Source organism: Macaca fascicularis, chromosome 18 (assembly GCF_037993035.2).
Source record: "Macaca fascicularis isolate 582-1 chromosome 18, T2T-MFA8v1.1".
Classification (NCBI taxonomy): Eukaryota; Metazoa; Chordata; class Mammalia; order Primates; family Cercopithecidae; genus Macaca; species Macaca fascicularis.
In genome coordinates, this window is record NC_088392.1 from 67,951,023 (window position 1) to 67,970,099 (window position 19,077).

The 19,077-nt window shown below is 36.7% G+C and overlaps 1 protein-coding gene and 1 non-coding gene across 5 annotated transcripts in view; both read right to left on the reverse strand.

Annotated features, from left to right (window-relative positions):
- MIB1 (MIB E3 ubiquitin protein ligase 1) overlaps positions 1–19,077 on the reverse strand; it is a 135,485-nt gene that overhangs the window by 55,045 nt on the left and 61,363 nt on the right. For 2 of the 4 annotated variants that reach the window (XM_005587054.4, XM_005587053.4), the window contains 2 exons: positions 15,074–15,181; positions 2,652–2,849 (listed from right to left, as the gene is read on the reverse strand). In XM_005587054.4, the coding sequence (XP_005587111.1) occupies positions 2,652–2,849; positions 15,074–15,181 (306 nt within the window). Of the gene's footprint in view, positions 1–2,651; positions 2,850–6,247; positions 6,379–8,842; positions 10,158–15,073; positions 15,182–19,077 lie in introns of those variants that run through there. The other 2 variants (XR_012427259.1, XM_074022741.1) reach the window with 2 other exon arrangements.
- On the reverse strand, positions 301–505 carry LOC123570095 (small nucleolar RNA SNORA73 family). Its single transcript, XR_006694105.2, has one exon. It is a non-coding gene; the product is annotated as a small nucleolar RNA SNORA73 family (small nucleolar RNA).

The window sequence follows — 19,077 nt, forward strand, 5'->3', positions numbered from 1 at the left end:
ATTTTCAAAGGGCAGGAAAGTGGCTAGTTAGCCAAAGGTAAAACAATTGTAAATGAAAATTTAGCAATCTCAGTCTACCATTTTTTCAAGCTGACTACTTTTTACATTAATCAGTTGACTTAGCAGTTAAGTTTTTATTCATTAGCAGTCATGTACATACATGAATAATTTAGATTTCATTCATTTCATAGTTTCACAGATGCTACTCTCAGTAATATATAATCTAGCCTACAGCATATACTACAGTTGCCAAATCCAGCTTGCCACTTGTTTTTTCTTTGTTTAATTCTTTTTTACTAGACATATTTCCTGCATGGTTTGTCTCCCCAGTCACTGTCCACAGGATTCTGAGAAGTTACAGGAATATGAAAGTGCAAACACCAGACCCAGCTTCATTTCCAACACTGTGGAAAGGGACTGTACATCATGGGGCAGAGCCCTATGCTTCCCTAAGCCATGCGGACAGAGCCTAGAAAAAATGATCTCCCAGGATATTACACGTTGGAGCCACCTGTTTTTGTAAATTAAGTTGTATTGGAACACGGCCACGCCCATTTATTTCTGTATTATCTATAGCTGCTTTCACTCTGCAATGAGAGTTAGATAGTTGTGGCAGACGCCAAATGAAAGCCTAAACTATTATCTGTGCCCATTACAGAAAAGGTTTGCTAATCCCAGGAATATATTCGTCCACCTACATAAAGAATTCCTGGCCGGGCACGGTGGCTCATGCCTGTAATCCCAGCACTTTGGGAGGCCAAGGCAGGCAGAGCACGAGGTCAGCAGATCCAGACCATCCTGGTTACCATGGTGAAACCCCGTCTCTACTAAAAAGTACAAAAAACTAGCCGGGCGTGGTGGTGGGCGCCTGTAGTCCCAGCTACTCAGGAGGCTGAGGCAGGAGAATGGTGTGAACCCAGGAGGCGGAACTTGTAGTGAGCCGAGATCACGCCATGGCACTCCAGCCTGGGCGACAGCGAGACTCCCTCTCAAAAAAAAAAAAAAAAAAAATGAATTCCTGCCAGGCAAGATGGCTCACACTTGTAATCCCAGGACTTTGGGAGGTGGGAGCAGGAAGACTGCTTGAGCCCAGAAGTTTGAGACCAGCCTAGGCATTTCTACAAAAAAAATTATCCAGGCATGGCAACTCACACCTGTAGTCCCAGCTACTCAGGAGGCTGAGGTGGGCCCTGAAGGTCGAGACTGCAATGAGCCATGATCATGCCACTGAATTCCAGCCAAGAACCTGTCTTAAAAAAAAAAAAAAAAAAAATTCCTAACCCAAGTTCAATCCAACCATCTACCTTCTACTCCTGTATCTCGTGGCACTAAAAGTCTGTAGTGTTCAACCTGAAATGGGCTTCTATCATGATGGGAACACCCTTCTCCAGGTCCCCAAGTCCTTATCACTCTTCTCAATTACTCTTTCTCTACCCGCCACCTCACACTCACACTCTCAACAGATGAACTTGTCTCCCGTTTCAGACAAAAAACGTTAGCAGGTATAAATCACCTCTCCTTACAGATTAACACTCCCCAATTCTCCCTCATCCTCCAATCCTGCCTCCCACTTACAAGGACATAGCCTAGATCCCAACAGTTCCAAAACAGTTGTACTTCAAAAACCTTAGTTTCTAATAATTATCTAGCTGAACAAAATCTATTCTTTCAGTTCTTCTCAAGCCCTCATTCCCACTACTACTTTATTTCTTCTCTGAGATCTATCCAATCCAGCAACCAATTCCTGGATGCTGTAAACTAAATTATCTAAACTATAAGCAGCTTACAATTCTAACCACTTCCCTACCTTTTAAAAAATCATTATTGAGTTTCCAATGGAAACAAATTATGCTTTACATATTCAAACAATGTTTCAGGGAACATTTGTATTTAAAAATAATATGTTATTTCAAGCCTATTTGGTTAAGGTACCTAAAAATTGGCAAATTAGGGTTTGGTCCTATTTTACTTTGCTACAAAATTACTAAGTATAGAACTTTTAATTAAACAGGCACACAAAAGACAAGTTGCTTAGTAACCAAACTAAGTAGATAATGGACACAGACTACATTTTCCATATATTTGTGGTTTAATTTATCTGGTTATAGAACTGTAGCTGAGGATAATCATTTCTTAGGCAACCATTGCTTCAAAAATTAGATCCTACTGTAAATCAACTCTAAAATCCCATACATTTTCCAAAACAGAAAATGTCTGAAGATTACAATAATGACTATTCGAAGTCCCTAAGCTACAATAAAAAATACAATTCAAATAATTTAAATAGTTATGAAGTAACTATTATGAAATATAGCCTATTACACTTCTTTAAGCTGTTGAGGCTCACTGTCATGATCAATAAAGTTGAATTCATTCATAAGCTGACATTTTTACAAAGAAGTCCCCATTCTCCCTGCCCAATCTAAACCCAGTTTATTGGCATTTTCCTTAAAAAAACAAACAAACAAACAAAAAACTTTTTAAAAAAGAAATAGCTACCAATTTTGCAACATCTTATGCCTTTGGTATCATTTACTATGACCATGGCCATATGAGAACGAAAACAAAGGAATGCTTACCATAGAACTTAATGTTTCCCTTTAATAGGATCCGAGCAATACCTGCAGGATGTATTTCTTTAAAGGTTTTACCTGGAGACTGGGATGACAGCCAAAGTCCAATAAAGTCTTCACAACTTGAAGATGACCTTTATTGACAGCAATATGAAGTGGTGTCTGTCGGCGCTTGTTTCGAGCATTCAAATCAGCACTACCTCGATGTAGTACTTCTATAACAGCACCTTCATCTCCAAAAGCTGCATGGTGAACTGCTCTATCACCATCTTTATCCTAATCATTAGCATTGAAATCTGAATTAGTGAATATTTTAGAAAGAAAAAAAAAAACTTGAAGCTGTAATAATACACCAAGAAGCAGATTAATTTGAGAAAAGGAAACATAAGTTGGAGCCAACAAAATAACTAGAACTTGACCAGGTGAGGTGGCTCATGCCTATAATCCCAGCACTTTGGGAGGACAAGGCAGAAGGATCACTTGAGGTCAAGTAAATTGTAAATTTGAGTAAGATTTCCAACAATATCAATCTGGGCAACATAGCAAGATTCTGTTTTGTAGAGACAGCCAGGCATGGTGGCACCCACCTGTAGTCCTAGCTACTTGGGAGGCTGACACAGAAGGATTGCTTGAGCCAAGGAGTTTCAAGTTACAGTGAGCTATGATCGCACCACTGCACTCCGACTGGGGTAACAGAGTAAGACCCTGTCTCTATAAAAAAAATTTTTTAAACCTAGAAACTGACTTGAACAGTGATTAACTCCCAAAGATAAATGATAAACTTAGATCATTTTATATATATATATATATATATATATCAGACCAACAGTTATAGTATCACTCTTTCAGCACTCCTCATTTATCAGCCATGACAGTAAGCCAACTTTTTTTTGCCATTTAAAACTTTTTACAAAGACAGTTTTTTTGTTGTTGTTGTTGTTTTAAAGAATCAGGGTCCTAGGCTGGGCACGGTGGCTCACACCTGTAATCCCAGCACTTTGGGAGGCCAAGGCAGGCGGATCACCTGAAGTCAGGAGTTCAAGACCAGCCTGGCCAACATGGAGAAACCCCGTCTCTACTAAAAATACAAAAATTAGCCAGACATGGTGGCACATGCCTGTAATCCCTGCTACCTGGGAGGCTGAGGCAGGAGAACTGCTTGAATCCGGGAGGTGGGGGTTGCAGTGAGCCAAGATCGAGCCACTGCACTCCAGCCTGAGCGACAGAGCAAGACTCCCTCTCAAAAAAAAAAAAAAAAAGAATCAGGGTCCTGTTCTGTCACCCACGTTGGAATGCAGTGGCACAGTCATAGCTCACTGCAGCCTTGAACTCCTGGACTTAATAAATTCTCCAACTTCAGCCTCACAAAGTGCTGGGATCACAGGTGTGAGCTACTGTGCATGTCCTACAAAGACTTTTTAATGACATAAAAAGTAAACTAAGATGAGTTGTGTGATTAAAAAAAAAAAGAATGCCAAACAATGTGATCTCAACTGGCTTTAATGGGGAGCAATTTACCAACACATTAAAACTGGTTAAGTGATGAGCATACACTTTTCTGTATATTCGAGAACAGAAAAAAAAAAATTAAATACACCATTAAAAGATAAAAACAAAGCATAAACTCCCAAAATTCCATATATCAAAAATTTCAAAACTATTTCAGAAGAATCAAATCAATTTGCCTCACCTCCTGTAATAGGCATATTTCTGAAGAAATGAGAAAGCAGGAAAGACCTAATTGCTTAAATTTTTTTTTAAAACTGAAAGAAAGTACTTTGGAAAGGGGGAAAACTGCCTGCACTATGCCATGAAGGTAGCATACATAGTTCATACCAAAAAGTACAAAAAGAAGTCTCACTGCCTTGCCAGAAGCAGATGGAAAAGGGTGTTAGGTATAAGGGTACTGCATTTATTCCAGTACTGCACTGCAAATTTTGACACCCACCAAGACCATCTGTCTGTCCCTGATACTGGTACTCTAAGACTTCCTCCATCCAGAGCAGTGGTTTCTGATTCCCAATACCACTGTGCCACCCCTGGTGGACTCCCTAGTTTCGCAAGGGGTTTGACAATCCATATGGCACCCAGGATTTTCTGAACTACTTTCAAAGATAACACAGATAAACACTGTTATGATTAAATGCACTTAAATAGTTCATTCAAAACAGTTACAGAACTCAAAGTAGATTTTGGTCTTTGCATATCTTCTCAAACAGGTATTAAAGGTAAAAGCACTCATGTAGGAATCCACGACAGTTTGACAATCACTTTGAAACGGTAGGGAACTACAGCTCAGGGATATTTCTACCTTACTGACATTTCCAGCTGAATCAGTTTTTGTTACCTGTCAATTTTGACAAAGGAACTGGCAAACAACCACATGCAAGATTTAAGATTCAACTCTTGTGCCTTTTCCCTGGCGGTCTTGTGGTTAGGATTTGGCACCTCTCTCAACTCTTGTGTCTCCGAGTAGCATTATATTTAAACATCCCAGAAAAACAAGTGTTTTAAAAAACAAAACAAAAATAAGATATATATGCATGTATATATAAATTAATCTCTCTAGTAACACATACAGTTCAGAATCCTAGAGTTAAGATCTTCCCAACTTCCAGTCTTTTTTTTTTTTCTGTTACAGTTTTTAACCCTATTTTGTGATTTACCTTCCATTAAAAAAGGGAACATCAGGCCACTAACACTGTATGGTTGTTAGAAAATCACTACTGAGGCCGGGCACAGTGGCTCAAGCCTGTAATCCCAGCACTTTGGGAGGCCGAGACGGGTGGATCACGAGGTCAGGAGATCGAGACCATCCTGGTTAACACGGTGAAACCCTGTCTCTACTAAAAAATACATTTAAAAAAAAAAAAAAAACTAGCCGGGAACGGTGGCGGGCGCCTGTAGTCCCAGCCGCGCGGGAGGCTGAGGCAGGAGAATGGCGTAAACCCGGGAGGCAGAGCTTGCAGTGAGCTGAGATCCGGCCACTGCACTCCAGCCTAGGCGACAGAGCAAGACTCCGTCTCGAAAAAAAAAAAAAAAGAAAGAAAATCACTACTGAAACATTTAATGCAGGTTGTCAATAATTCACATAAAAATAAACACCAAAGAATTATAAAACCCTGATTATGTTTGTCACAATGAAATAAATAAGAACAATTTTTAAATTATGGAAAATACACATGCATACTAGAAAATTACAATTAAATATAATTAAATTTACTTCCACGTTTCTCTTCTAAATTAGAAAACTACAGTTATAATAAAACTTGAACTTGTAAGTTTTGTTGCTTTCTTCTGAATCCATCTTAAATACTCCAAATAAACCTAAAACACAGCTCATGTGCCTGTCCCTGTTACTAGTACCAAAAGAGAATGTTAAGGAACAAGGTTACAGCTAACCTCTATAAGATTATCTCAAAGAATTTCATAAAGAGGCCTCAAATTAAATCTAAAACTGATTGTGTTTCTTTCTATCCTCCTGCCCTATTCTCTACCCATTTTCCAAAACCTGCTCTTGTTTAATACTGCCTATCTTAGCCGATAGAACTACAGATCATATGGTCAACAAAATCAGTATCTGTAAGTCACAGTCAACTGCTTCCTCTCTGTGAGCCTCTATGTTCAATCATCAAACTCTACAGCTTTTTCTCCTCAATTTATGCTCAAATCTATTCTCTTTTCTCCAACTCTACCACAAACTAATTCAGGCCTTCATTCTTACTCACCTGGATGATTCCCACAACTCAACCTCCCTTCACTTTCTTATCCCAATCTATTCTTCACACCAAAGTCATAATTCTCTCTGTAAAACACAAATTTTATGTTTAAACCTCTTCAATGTCTCTCTACTATGTACAAAACAAATCTCTTTTGAGACCTACCTCTGTGAACCATTCCAGCCTCGCCTGCTGCCACAGTCCCCTCAGATCTCAGGCTCCAACTTGTCAACTTATGGGATCCTATGTATTTTCATATGCTACTCCCTAGACTTGGAATGCTCTTTGTCGTCACCCTCTTGGACTGGAAACTAGATATCTTATAAAACTCAGTTCAGGCATCACTTCTCCTGTGAAATTTCCCGATTCTCACAAAGTTTATTATACCATTTCTCACACTATAGTGTAATTATTTGTTTGAAGTCTTTTTTAGCTGGCTGTGGGCTTCTTGGGGGCTATGACTGTGTCTTAGTCATCTTTATTTCCAGGAGCTAGCACAGTGCCTATTAACTAGTAAGAATAAAAATGGGTGTTGAATATAATCCTTAAATAACCATCATGTTTTTTTAATATTTTTATTGTAGCAAAATATACATAAAACTTACCATCTTCACCATTTTTAAATGTACAATTCAGTGATACTAAGTACATTCATATCATTGTGCAACTATCACCACCATCCATCTCTAGAACTTTTTTCATCTTGCAAAAGTGAAACTCTATACCCATTAAAAACTGAGAAAACTGAAACTCTACATCCTATTCCTCCTACCCCCTCATCTCTGGAAACCACCATACATTCTACTTTCTGTTCCCATGATTTTGACTACTATCTATACTTAGTGGAACCATACAGTATTTGTCTTTTTGTAACTGGCTCACTTCACTTAGAATAATGGCCTCAAGGATCTTATGTGTCAGAATTTCCTTTCTTTTTAAGTTTAATGATATACCACTATAAGCACATACCACATTTTGCTCATCTACTCTTCTGTCAATGGATACTTTTGGGCTGCTTTCATACTTTAGCTATTACGAATAATGCTGCTAAGAACACAGGTGAACAAATACCTCCTCAAGACTTCCTTTCCAGTCTTTGGGATATATACTCAAAAGCAGAACTGTTGGATCATATTGTAATTCAATTTTTAATCTTTTGTGCAACAGTCATATTCTTTTCAGCAGTGGCTATGCCATTTTATATTCCTACGAACAGTGCAAAGAGTTCTAATTCCTCCACATCCTCACTGACAGGTTTTTTCTGGTTGTTTTGATAACAGCCATTCTAATGGCTGTAAGGCAGTATCTCACTGTGGTTTTGGTTTGCATTCCCCTAATAATTAGTGATGTTAAACATCTTTTCATGTGTTTATTGATTCATATATATTCTTTGCAGAAATGTCTATTCAACTCATTCAAGTCAAATGGAGTTTTTCATGTTTTCTTGATGTAGAGTTTTAAGAGTCTATATATATTTTGGATTTTAATCTCTTATCAGACACATGATTTGAAAATATTTTCTCCCATTTCATAGGCTGCCTTTCTCCCTGTTGACAGATGTCCTTTGATACACATAAAGTTTTTAATTTTCATGAAGTCTAATTTGCCTATTTTTCTTTTGTTAACTGTACTTTTGGTGTCATATTCAAGAAATCACTGCCAGATACAATGCTGTGAGGTTTCTGCCCTCTTTTCCTTCAAAAAGGTTTATAGTTTTATATCGCACATTTAGATTTTCAGGCATTTTGAATCAAATTTCTGAACACAGTGTTAGGTAAAGTTCCTACTTTATTCTTTTACATGTGAATATCTAGTTGCCCAAGCACCATTTGTTTAAAAGATTGCTCTTTTTCCATTAAATTGTCTTGGACCCCAAAAATCAATTGACCTTAAATGCAAAGGTTTATTTCTGAATTCCCAATTCTCTTCTATTGGTCTTTACGTCCACCCTTATGTTAGTAATACACTGTCTTGATTACTGTTGCCTTGTGGTGAGTCTTGAAAGTAGGAAGTGTGAGTCCTCCAACTTCTGTTCTTTCTCAAGATTGCTTTGGCTGTTTGGGGCTGTCTTGAGATTCTTTATGAATTTCTGGATAGATTTTTCTATTTCTGCAAGAAACATCTTTAGGATTTTGACAGAACTTCATTGAGTATGTACTGACCTCTTAACAATATTAAATTTTCTAATCCATGAACATGGGAGGTAGTTCCAATTGTCTTCTTTAATTTCTTTCAGCAATATTTTGTAGTTTTCAGTGTGTAAGTCTTACCTCCTTGGTAAAGTTCATGCCTAAGTATTTTATTCTTTTTGATGCTATTGTAAATGGAGTTGTTTTCTCAATTTCCTGAAAGATTCATTGTTAACAGATTGTTCAATTAACAGACTGTTCACTGTTAATGTATAGATATACAACTGATTTCTGTGTTTTAACTTTGTATTCTGCTAAACTGCTAAATTTGTTCTAAAAGTTTTTTTTGTCGTTGTTGAAATCTTTAGGTTTCCACATATAAGATCACTGCAAACAGAGATAATTTTTATTTCCTTTCCAATTCGAATGTCTTTTCTTTTTCTTGCCTAATTGCTCTGGTCAGCACTTCCAGTATTGTTAAATAGAAGTGGTAAAGGCAGGTATCCTTGCCCTATTCTAAGAAGAAAAGTTTTCAGTCTTTCACCATCTAATACGATGTTCATTAGGGGTTTTTCATATGTGGCTTTTATTACAATGAGGTCATTCCCTACTATTCCAAGTTTACTGAGTGTTTTTATCATGAAAGGGTGTTAAATTATGTCAAATGCTTTTTCTGGTCAATTGGAATGATTATGCAGTTTTTCCCCTTTATTATGTTAATATGGTGTATTACATTGATCAATTTTCCTATGTTGAACCATCTTTAACATTCCAGGAACAAATCATGGTGTATAATCCCTTTCTCATGTTGCTGAATGTAGCTCACTAATATTTGGTTAAGGATTTTTGTATCAATGTTAATATGGTATATTGGTCTGTAGTTCTCTTGTAGTGTCTTTTTTCTGGCTTTATACTGGTTTTGCTGGCTTTTTAGAATGAGTCAGGAAGTCTTCGCTCCTCTCTAATTCGTTGGAAAAGTTTGAGAAAGAATGATACTAGTTCTTTTTTAAATATTTGGCAGAAATCCCCACTGAGACCATAAGGTCCAAGGCTTTTCCTTGTTAGGAAAATTTCAACTATTGATTCAATCTCCTTACCAGTTATAGGTTTATTCAGGTTTCCTATATCTTCATGATTCTGTCTTAACAGGTTTTGTGTTCTAGAAATTCATCCATTTCATCTAGGTTATCCAATTTGTTGGCATATTGTTCATAGTACTCTCTTATAATCCTTTTTATTTCTGTAGAATTAGTAGTAATGTACCCACTTTCATTTCTGATTTTGGTAATTTGAGTCTTCTTTTTTCTTAGTCCATCTAGCCAAAAAATTTGGGTTATCTGACAAAGTCTAGTATTGTTCCCTAATACTAATCTTCTCCATTTGAAGCAGTTTTTTTTTTTAATTAAATGATGAAACTACCCCAAACTACCCCAAATGTCCTTATAACTTAAGCAGATGTACTGTGTTTGGAAACTCATAATAAAGACATATTTTTAAAAACTCATCTCCCATCCAAATCTCCATGCCTTTACTATTATACTTCATCAGTGGGGGAAAAAAATATAGAGTCCACAGCAGATCCAAAATTAGCTCACCTATATCAACATACCTAAGATAGCATAGTCCTTGATGCCTTTACCTATACATTAAGGAAGAAACAGAATGTAATCCTACTGAATTCAGTAGGTCAATATATGGAGACAATCAACTTTCCAAAACAGTTCTTTGAGGTTTCCCTAAGAAAAAGAAATAGGAAACAAAATACAATCTTATCACATGTTCCAAAGGTATGCTATGTACCAAATAATTGTTTGATAATAGCTTAAATCAACCAAAAATTCCTCAATAGTCATCTATGCTACGGGTCAGCAACTTTTCTGTGAAGGGCCAGAAAGTAAATATTTTACTTTTTACAGGCCATATAGTCTCTTATTGAAACTACACAGCTACTTTACTGTCACACTAAAGGAGCCACAGACAGTAAATAAATGAATGGCTGTGCTGTGTTTCAACAATACTTTATGGAGGGCTGGATTTGGCCTGTGAGCTGTAGTCTGCAGACCATGATCTATACCTCTCTTGAGCCTACTTCCTAATACAGATGGAAAAAATGAAAGGTTACCAAATGAGATAACTGGAGAACAAAATATATTATTTCCTTCATTCTTCTGCTAACTCCAAAACTTTTAATAAAATTAGATTTTAAAAAATCAATTATTACCATTTTTAGGTGTAACAAAGATTTTTAACATTTTTAGGTGTGATAAAGGTGAGAAACTTTTTAAAAGAGCCCTTACGTTTTAGAATACATATTAAATATCTACTGATGAAATAATATGGTATCTGTCTAGATATCCTTCAAAATAATTCAGTAGAGGGAATGGGAGGAAAGGTGTATAGATAAAACTGGCCATGAGTATTAATTCATGTGAGGCGATGGGTACATAAGATTTATTATACTATTATCTCTACCTTTGTATATGTTTAATGTTTCCAACGATAAAAAAGTTCATAAAAAACAAATCACTTTATAAACAATATGGCAAATTATGTATGACAAATCTAAGTGCATCTGCAAAATTAACTCTTTTCTCCACTTTAGCACTACTGACATTTAAAGCCAGATCATTGTTGTGAGAGCTGTCCTGAGCACTGTAGGACATTCAGTAGCATCCTTAGCTTCTCTTTTTTTTTTTTTTTTTTTTTGAGACGGAGTCTCGCTCTGCCGCCCAGGCTGGAGTGCAGTGGCCAGATCTCGGCTCACTGCAAGCTCCACCTCCCGGGTTCACGCCATTCTCCTGCCTCAGCCTCCTGAGTAGCTGGGACTACAGGCGCCCACCACCTCGCCCGGCTAGTTTTTTGTATTTTTTAGTAGAGACGGGGTTTCACCGTGTCAGCCAGGATGGTCTTGATCTCCTGACCTCATGATCCGCCCATCTCAGCCTCCCAAAGTGCTGGGATTACAGGCTTGAGCCACCGCGCCCGGCGCATCCTTAGCTTCTATCCTCTAGATGTCAGCTGTACCTCCTCCACCCACCCACTTGTAAGAATTAAAAATGCCACTAGACATTTCCAAATGTCCCTTGTGGAACCTAAATGCCCCCAGCTAAGAACCAACGTATTAAACAAACTATACAGTTGTTTAACAGGCAGTGTTAATTCTTATATCCTAGAAAAATGAAACTTTGATAAACTTTTTTTTAGTATTGGGCTGAAGTCTTGATTGAGACAGGGTCTCACTCCTGCCACCCAGGCTGGAGTGCAGTGGTGCGGTTTCAGCTCACCACAGCCTGGGCTTCCTGGGCTCAACCGATTCTCCCATCTCAGCCTTCCAAGTAGAAGAGACTATAGCAGTGCGCCAGCACAGGTGGCTAATTTTTTATATTTTTAATAGAGACAGGGTTTTGCCATGTTGCCCAGGCTGGTCTTGAACTCCTGAAATCAAGTAATTCACCCACCTCAGCCTCTCAAAGTGCTTGGATTACAGACGTGAACCACTGCACTCGGCCGATATTTATATTTTAACTCAATTTTTCAATATAGTTTTTCCTTTACCAATTGGGAAACTGTGTTATTAATACCCCTTTTCACACTTTTACAAATTGCATTTTCTTATAATGAATTTTAAAATAAAAAATGCACAAAATGGAAATCCAAATGAGGAATACGGTAAAAGTCCCATATATCTATCTTACTGTTCTAGTTAGCAGTCAGTTTGCAAACTTAAAAATACATTATTTGGCCGGGCGCGGTGGCTCATGCCTGTAATCCCAGCACTTTGGGAGGCCTAGGCGGGTGGATCACTAGGTAAGGAGATGGAGACCACTATCCTGGCTAACACGGTGAAACCCCCTTTCTACCAAAAATACAAAAAATTAGCCGGGCGTGGCGGCATGCGCCTGTTGTCCCAGCTACTCCGGAGGCTGAGGGAAGAGAATGGCGTGAACCCGGGAGGCAGAGCTTGCAGTGAGCTGAGATTGTGCTACTGCACTCCTGCCTGAACGACAGAGCAAGACTCCGTCTCAAACAAACAAACAAACAAACAAAAACCATTATTTATAAATATCTAGACTACCAAGACTCACTTCAACTCCCGTCGTTCCATGTTTATATTATTAACTGTTTGTTTTATATTTGAGTACAGTTAAGAAAAAAAGAGGCTGGGTGCAATGGCTCACACTTGTAATTCCAACACTTTGGGAGGCCAAGGCAGGAGGATCACTTGAGTCTAGGAGTTTGACACCAAACCGGGCAACACAGTGAGACCTTGTCTTTACAAAAAATTTTTAAAAATTAGCCAAGCATGATAGCACACACCTGTAGTCCTAGCTACTTGGTAGGCTGAAGTGGGAGAATTGTTTGAGCCTGGAAAGTCAAGGCTGCAGTGAACCATGATCATGCCACTGCAGTCCAGTCAGGGCAACAGAGCAAGACCCTGTATCAAAAAACAAAAAAACAAAAAAACAAAAAATAAAAAACATCTGGCCGGGTATGGGGCCCATGCCAGTAATCCCAGCATTTGGGAGGCTAAGGTGGGCGAATCACTCAAGGTCAGGAGGAGTTTGAGACTGGCCTGGCTAACATGATGAAACCCCAACTCTACTAAAAACACAAAAATTAGCGCGGCGCAATGGTGCACTCCTGTAATCTCAGCTACTCGGACAGCGGAGGCACAAGAATCGCCTGAATCCGGGAGGCAGAGGTTGCAGTGAGCCAAGGACATGGCACTGCACTCCAGCCTGGGCAACAGAGGGAGACTCTGTCTCAAAAAAAAAAAAAAAAAAAGGAAAGAAAATCTACTCTCGAAAAACAATGCCAATTTCATTCCTAATTCCAAAGCTGCAAACCCATTCTGCAAAACCTCTCAAGTGAATAAAAATCTCTAGAAACACAAATATATGAATAATCCCATGCTGCCAGGTTGGTGATTAAATTCTGAATCAGAAAGCATACTTTAAAAAGAAACTTAGGCAAAAAGAAATGTGGTTTTTCAGCTTCTTGCCTTATTAGCTGTAATCAGAAGAACTTTGGTTTTTCAGTAGTTGTTGCTATTGGGGTTTCTGGATTCACTAAATTAAAAATCAGATATTCAGCTCAAGAAATTTCATACCATTCCACCAAATAAAACTAAAATAATAAGAAAGTAAAGTAATTACCTTCTATATACAAAATACTAAAATTAACTTTCATTACCAAAAAAAACCTTGTAACACACACTAGGTTCCTAAATTCACAACCAAGAAAGATGCAACTTAAAAATTACTAGTGCAAAAGTAAAATCAAATTATATAATCTCATTCATAAAGACATCAGAGTAATAAAACTATTGTATAGTTCATAGATATCTAATCTGCTAATTTAAAATTCAAGTTCTTAGGCGTGGTGGCTCACACCTGTAATCTCAGCACTTTGGGAGGCTGAGGCAGCCACATTACTTGAGGTCAGGAGCTCGACACCACCCTGGCCAACATGGTAAAACCCTGTCTCTACTAAAAATACAAAAATTACCCAGGTGTGGTAGCAGGTGCCTGTAATCCCAGCTACTGGGGAGGCTGAGGCACGAGAATCACTTGAACCCAGGAGGCAGAAGTTGCAGTGAGCTGAGAATAGGCCACTGCACTCCAGCCTGGGCAACAGCATGAGATTCTGCTTAAAAAATTAATTAATTAATTAATTAATTTCAAGTTATTTCTAGCCAACAGAAAATTCCAACATTACAGATGACCTGTTTAACCTTAAAAACCACAGGCTCTTTAGTAGCTGTCCAACAATTCAAAATACATACATTTATAGAAAAAAGAAAAAGTAACATAAGACTAGAAAAGGCTTCTCTTTTCCAATATGCGTTTTTTTAAATTTTTTAATTAGTAAAATCAGGCTGATCCAATTTAGCCCTCAGCAATTCAAGTCCTCATTAAGCTCTCACAGATGAGAGTGTTTTTTAGACAAAACTGCAATTTTCTGCCTAATTTAAATTTGCTACAATTTGATTTATTCTAAATAATCTTGCACTATACTAAAATAAGTGTGATTCAAATACATTTTTAGTAATGAGTAGCTAAGTAAGACAAAGCAAGCCATCCTTCACACTAGAGATATAGAGAGATCCCCAATCCAGACTCCAATGATATTAAGAAGTGTTTCTCTTTTATAAGAATATATTCTAAATTAAATGAAGCATATATACACACATACGGTGATAAACATGCATTATGAACTCTTCAAATATTCACATTAAGGTCAAGAAACAATAAAACTTTAAAAATGCTAATTCAGTTACGACAAAACAACAACAAAAAATGTTTCCAAGTGTCACAGAGATCAGGAAAGATTCTGACCCAGTGGACTTACATTCCTCGTCCTTCAATTTCCCTACTATGATTCCTGATACTTGGACGAGCCCACCTTTAGCTCCGTAAAACATGATGGTTACACCACAGTAGCATGAAACTCAACTCCTATCTTTACCTAGGAGTATGGCTAAAATATAAAGGATCACAGAAAGACAAGTCTCTGTCAGATTTTTATTTTCAATCAGAAAAGTCTTAGGTGGATATTAAATTTCAAAAATAAAAACAATCCATCTCATGATATACAAGTATTATTTCTAGGAAATAAATGTTTACTTAAAATATTTTTCAAGTTTACTTACCTCAGCTTCGACATCCACATTTTGCTTCAAAAGTAACTTCAAAATGTCAACATGTCCATTCTGACTAGCAGCCTGCATAGCTGTGTGGCCAGCACACTGCCCATTTACCTAAATTTTTTTTAAAAAAGAATGAATGAATGAATGAATGAATAATCAGAAACAGGCAATATATACATACAGTGTAGGTTTAAATCTAGTATACTGTATGATTCCATGAGAATAATTTAGGTTGGTGTTCCATATATCATAGTTCAAATAACTACAGACTTCTTAATTCAGAGAAGGGAAGCAAGCATTGTTTTAAAAAACAAAAGTTCCATTGTCCAAAGAGTTATGAAATAACTGTTAGGCAATCTGCAAAGTTGAAAGAAGGGAAAAAAGAAGGGAGGAAAGAAAGGAAGTAAGTTAAGTTAGTTTTGTATATATACTTCTTTTTAGATTAATCTCTGAGTCCATGGTTCAATGAAAAAACGCACTGAAGTGAAAAGAAAACTTTTAGAAAAGATATTAGCTGCTAAGGATAAATAAATTCAATTCAACAAAAATACCAAACATCAACTTGCAGGCAAACTGCAAGGATAATAAATAAGGATACACAAGGTAGGTATATACAACTATTATAAAGCAGCAATTTCCAACCTTCCCTTCACTCCAGATGTCATGTACATGTATAACTAATCCATGGACATACCCAAGGCCAAGTGCAATTCTTTAATTCTACCCCTTTTACTCCCATCCACAAAACCATTAAAGATGGTTAAAGATGGTAGCCTGGCCACATGTTTATATACTATCTTTCCTGAAACCACACTAAAACGACATTAAAATAATTTTATTTTAGTAAAAATCCATAAAGATAAAGGGAGAACATCAGAAAACAAGAAAAAGTAACACATTTTGTGAAAGAGAGAAAACAGATGGAAAAGTGTTATCTCACTTTAGAGAGAACAGGAAGCCACAGTGTAAAGAGCACAGGAAATCCCAGACAAACTCAAAGCCTACAAACATAAGCACATCATAGGTAACAAGGGGGGCCTCAGGTGTAAGTCTGATGTGCAATGGTCACACTCCAAGCCCACTCCTCAAACTCAAGGACAGAACACTAGCTGCCTGCATCTCATCCCCAGACAGGAAAACTTGAACAACTGTAGAGAATAGATTTCTGTAGGATGGTATTTAGAGATCCCCCAAAACTCTACACACCCAATCACCATAATGCAAAGTTAGTCAATAAGTCCAGGTGAGGAGAGCTATCAATCAGCTTTGTAATGTCCTATTGAGATATGAATGGACAACCAAGGATTGGAGATTTGTCCCCTCTTATAGATGAACGAACAACCAAGGATTACCAGACGTCTGAGGAATGGCTCTGATGTGAAAACAGTAACTCAGAAGAGACAAAAAACTTAAGCAGACACAAGAACTTGTTTTCTTATAAAGACCTATCATATACGCTCAGTAAGGAAAAAAATGATATTGTATCCTCTTTAAACACCAACATGATACTATCAAAAGGAATGTGAAAAGGGCAACCAAGAAAAGCTTGAAATTTTAAACTGATGGAATAAAAATCTTGGAAAAAGGGTGAGAAAATTAAGTTAAGGAACCTCTCAGAAAGGAAGTGGGGGAAGAAAAAAACAGGAGAAAAAAAAGAAAAAGAAAATCCGAGGAATAGTCCAAGAATAACCAATAAAACAACTAAAGAAAATTTGCAGATATGAAAGACATGATTTCCAGTTTTAAAAAGTCAAACACCTAAAGCAATGGATGAAAACAGATCCACATCAATGTGTATCATTGTGCAAGTTCTTAATGCTGACCAAAACAAAATATCATCATGCTTAAGAGAAAAAACAGCGTACATGTAAGTTCAGGAATCAGAATGGCTTATATCTTCTCAATAGTAATTCTGGAATTATTCTACAGGAAAATGACTTCTAACCTAGAACTCTATTCCAATCTAAAACTTAACTGTGGAGTTTTAAAAAAATTCAGATATTAAAGGTCTATTTCCCATGCATCGTTTCTCAGAAGCTAATAAAAGCCTTACCTCACCAAAAAGAGAGAAAATGTAGAAACAAAAAGACAGGGGATACAGAAAACAAGAAATTCAACATAGGAGAGAAGAGAAGGGAACCCTCAGGACGATGGGTGAGAAGACACTCCAAGTGGGCATCCAGTGCAGAGGAAACCCTGTTCAGATGGAGAATATCAGAAGGCATAAGAGAAATGTCTCCCAGAAGATGAAAATGAATACATTTCATCTGTTGTACTTAAATGTCTCGAGCAATTGAGGTATGTTACGATTAAAGAGGAATTTAGGAAGAAATTAAGTATAAGAATACAGATCACTAACAAATGAAAAAATATAAAAATTATGTGTAAGCAGAGGGACTGCGAAAGACCACAAGTAACTTTTAAGAATGAAGGAAATATTCTACACCTTAATAGAGGTGTGGACTATGTGGGTGGTATGCATTTGTCAAAACTGGCTGATCCACGTACTTCACTGTATGAAAATTATACTTCAATTTTTTTAAAAATGACAATTATGAACTCCAATTAAAAACAAAAAGTTAGGTAGGAAAACATAATCTAATATACTCCACAGCATGGCTATGAATGTCATTTACATAACATGCACAACTAATTTTAATCCAAACAAAATTACAATATAATATAACTACATGATGAAGCTGGAAACAGTATGTGTGTGTCTGGTGGGGATGGGATGGAAGTGGTGAAATAAAGCTAAATCCTCACCTTCCACAGTGAGGTATCAAAAGATCTAGGAAAGGAAAAGGGAAAGGAAAGGAAGAAAGAAAATTAAGACATTATAACAGAGGTATATCGTTATGTTACTGGAAAATGTAGAGGTAAATATGAAGGCTATTAGCCAGCTAAGAATAGTTGCCTCTGAAGAACAGGAAAATAGGGGTGAGAAAGAGGAGATGCTATTTTTCATAACAAACCTTATAGAACTGTATTTTCCTTTAAATTTTTAGTACTGTAACGCTCTTAAAAAATAATTTTAAAATAAATTAGTAAGTAAATGAAAAAAAATTATAGTAAAATCTAAATTTGCTTGACTGGAATACAAAGGAAATCCATCTTTCAAACACAAAAAATACTTGGTACTTCAACATTTAAGGCAAATTATTTTTACACAGCTCACAACCAATCAACAAATTGCTGTGCTTATATTGCTACAACTGATATTTATAATAAAGCTAACATGTTGAGCTTATAGAAGAAATAAGACACTAATACTTTACAATTATAGATCCGATCTTCAAACTGTCTAGCATACTTAAAAACAAACAAACATGCAAAGAAAGGTATGATAACAAAAGCCCTTACAGTACAGTGAGAATGATTCAAATTGTCACTCCAACTACAACTTTTGGCTGGCACCGAACATAATACTGGTGCCAGCAAGTTGTCAATGCCAAAGCCAAAGCACAATGACTAGAATCAAAACTGCCCACTTAAAAGATGGCTTGTATGAATGGCAAAAATACAACATAACCTAGGAATAGTTATAAAATATATGGCCTTTAATTCATCTGCCTTATAAATTGTGAAACAGTCAACTATCATTGAGGTGGAGAGGAATTACATTAAATATTTTGAAAAGAGGGATTGAAAATTGCTTATATACACATCTGCTATGTACTCACAAAAATTAAAAAATAAAATTGCTTATAAAATTTACTAAAACATACTTAGAAGATGTCATAAAATGATGTTTACATGAGAAAAAAAAATTGCTGAATTTCCCAAAAGGATACTAGTCTTTAAAAACCAAAATTTAAGTTGTGTCAATCATAAAAAGGGTCATAATGTTAAATACAAAAATATCTCTTTTTTTTTAGAAATGCACACTGAAGAATGTCTGATATCTGCTTTAAAATACTTCACAAAAACAAGAAAGAAGGAATAAATGAAGCACATCTGACAAAATCTTAGTAATTGTTGAGGATAAGGTTCATTATACTATTCTA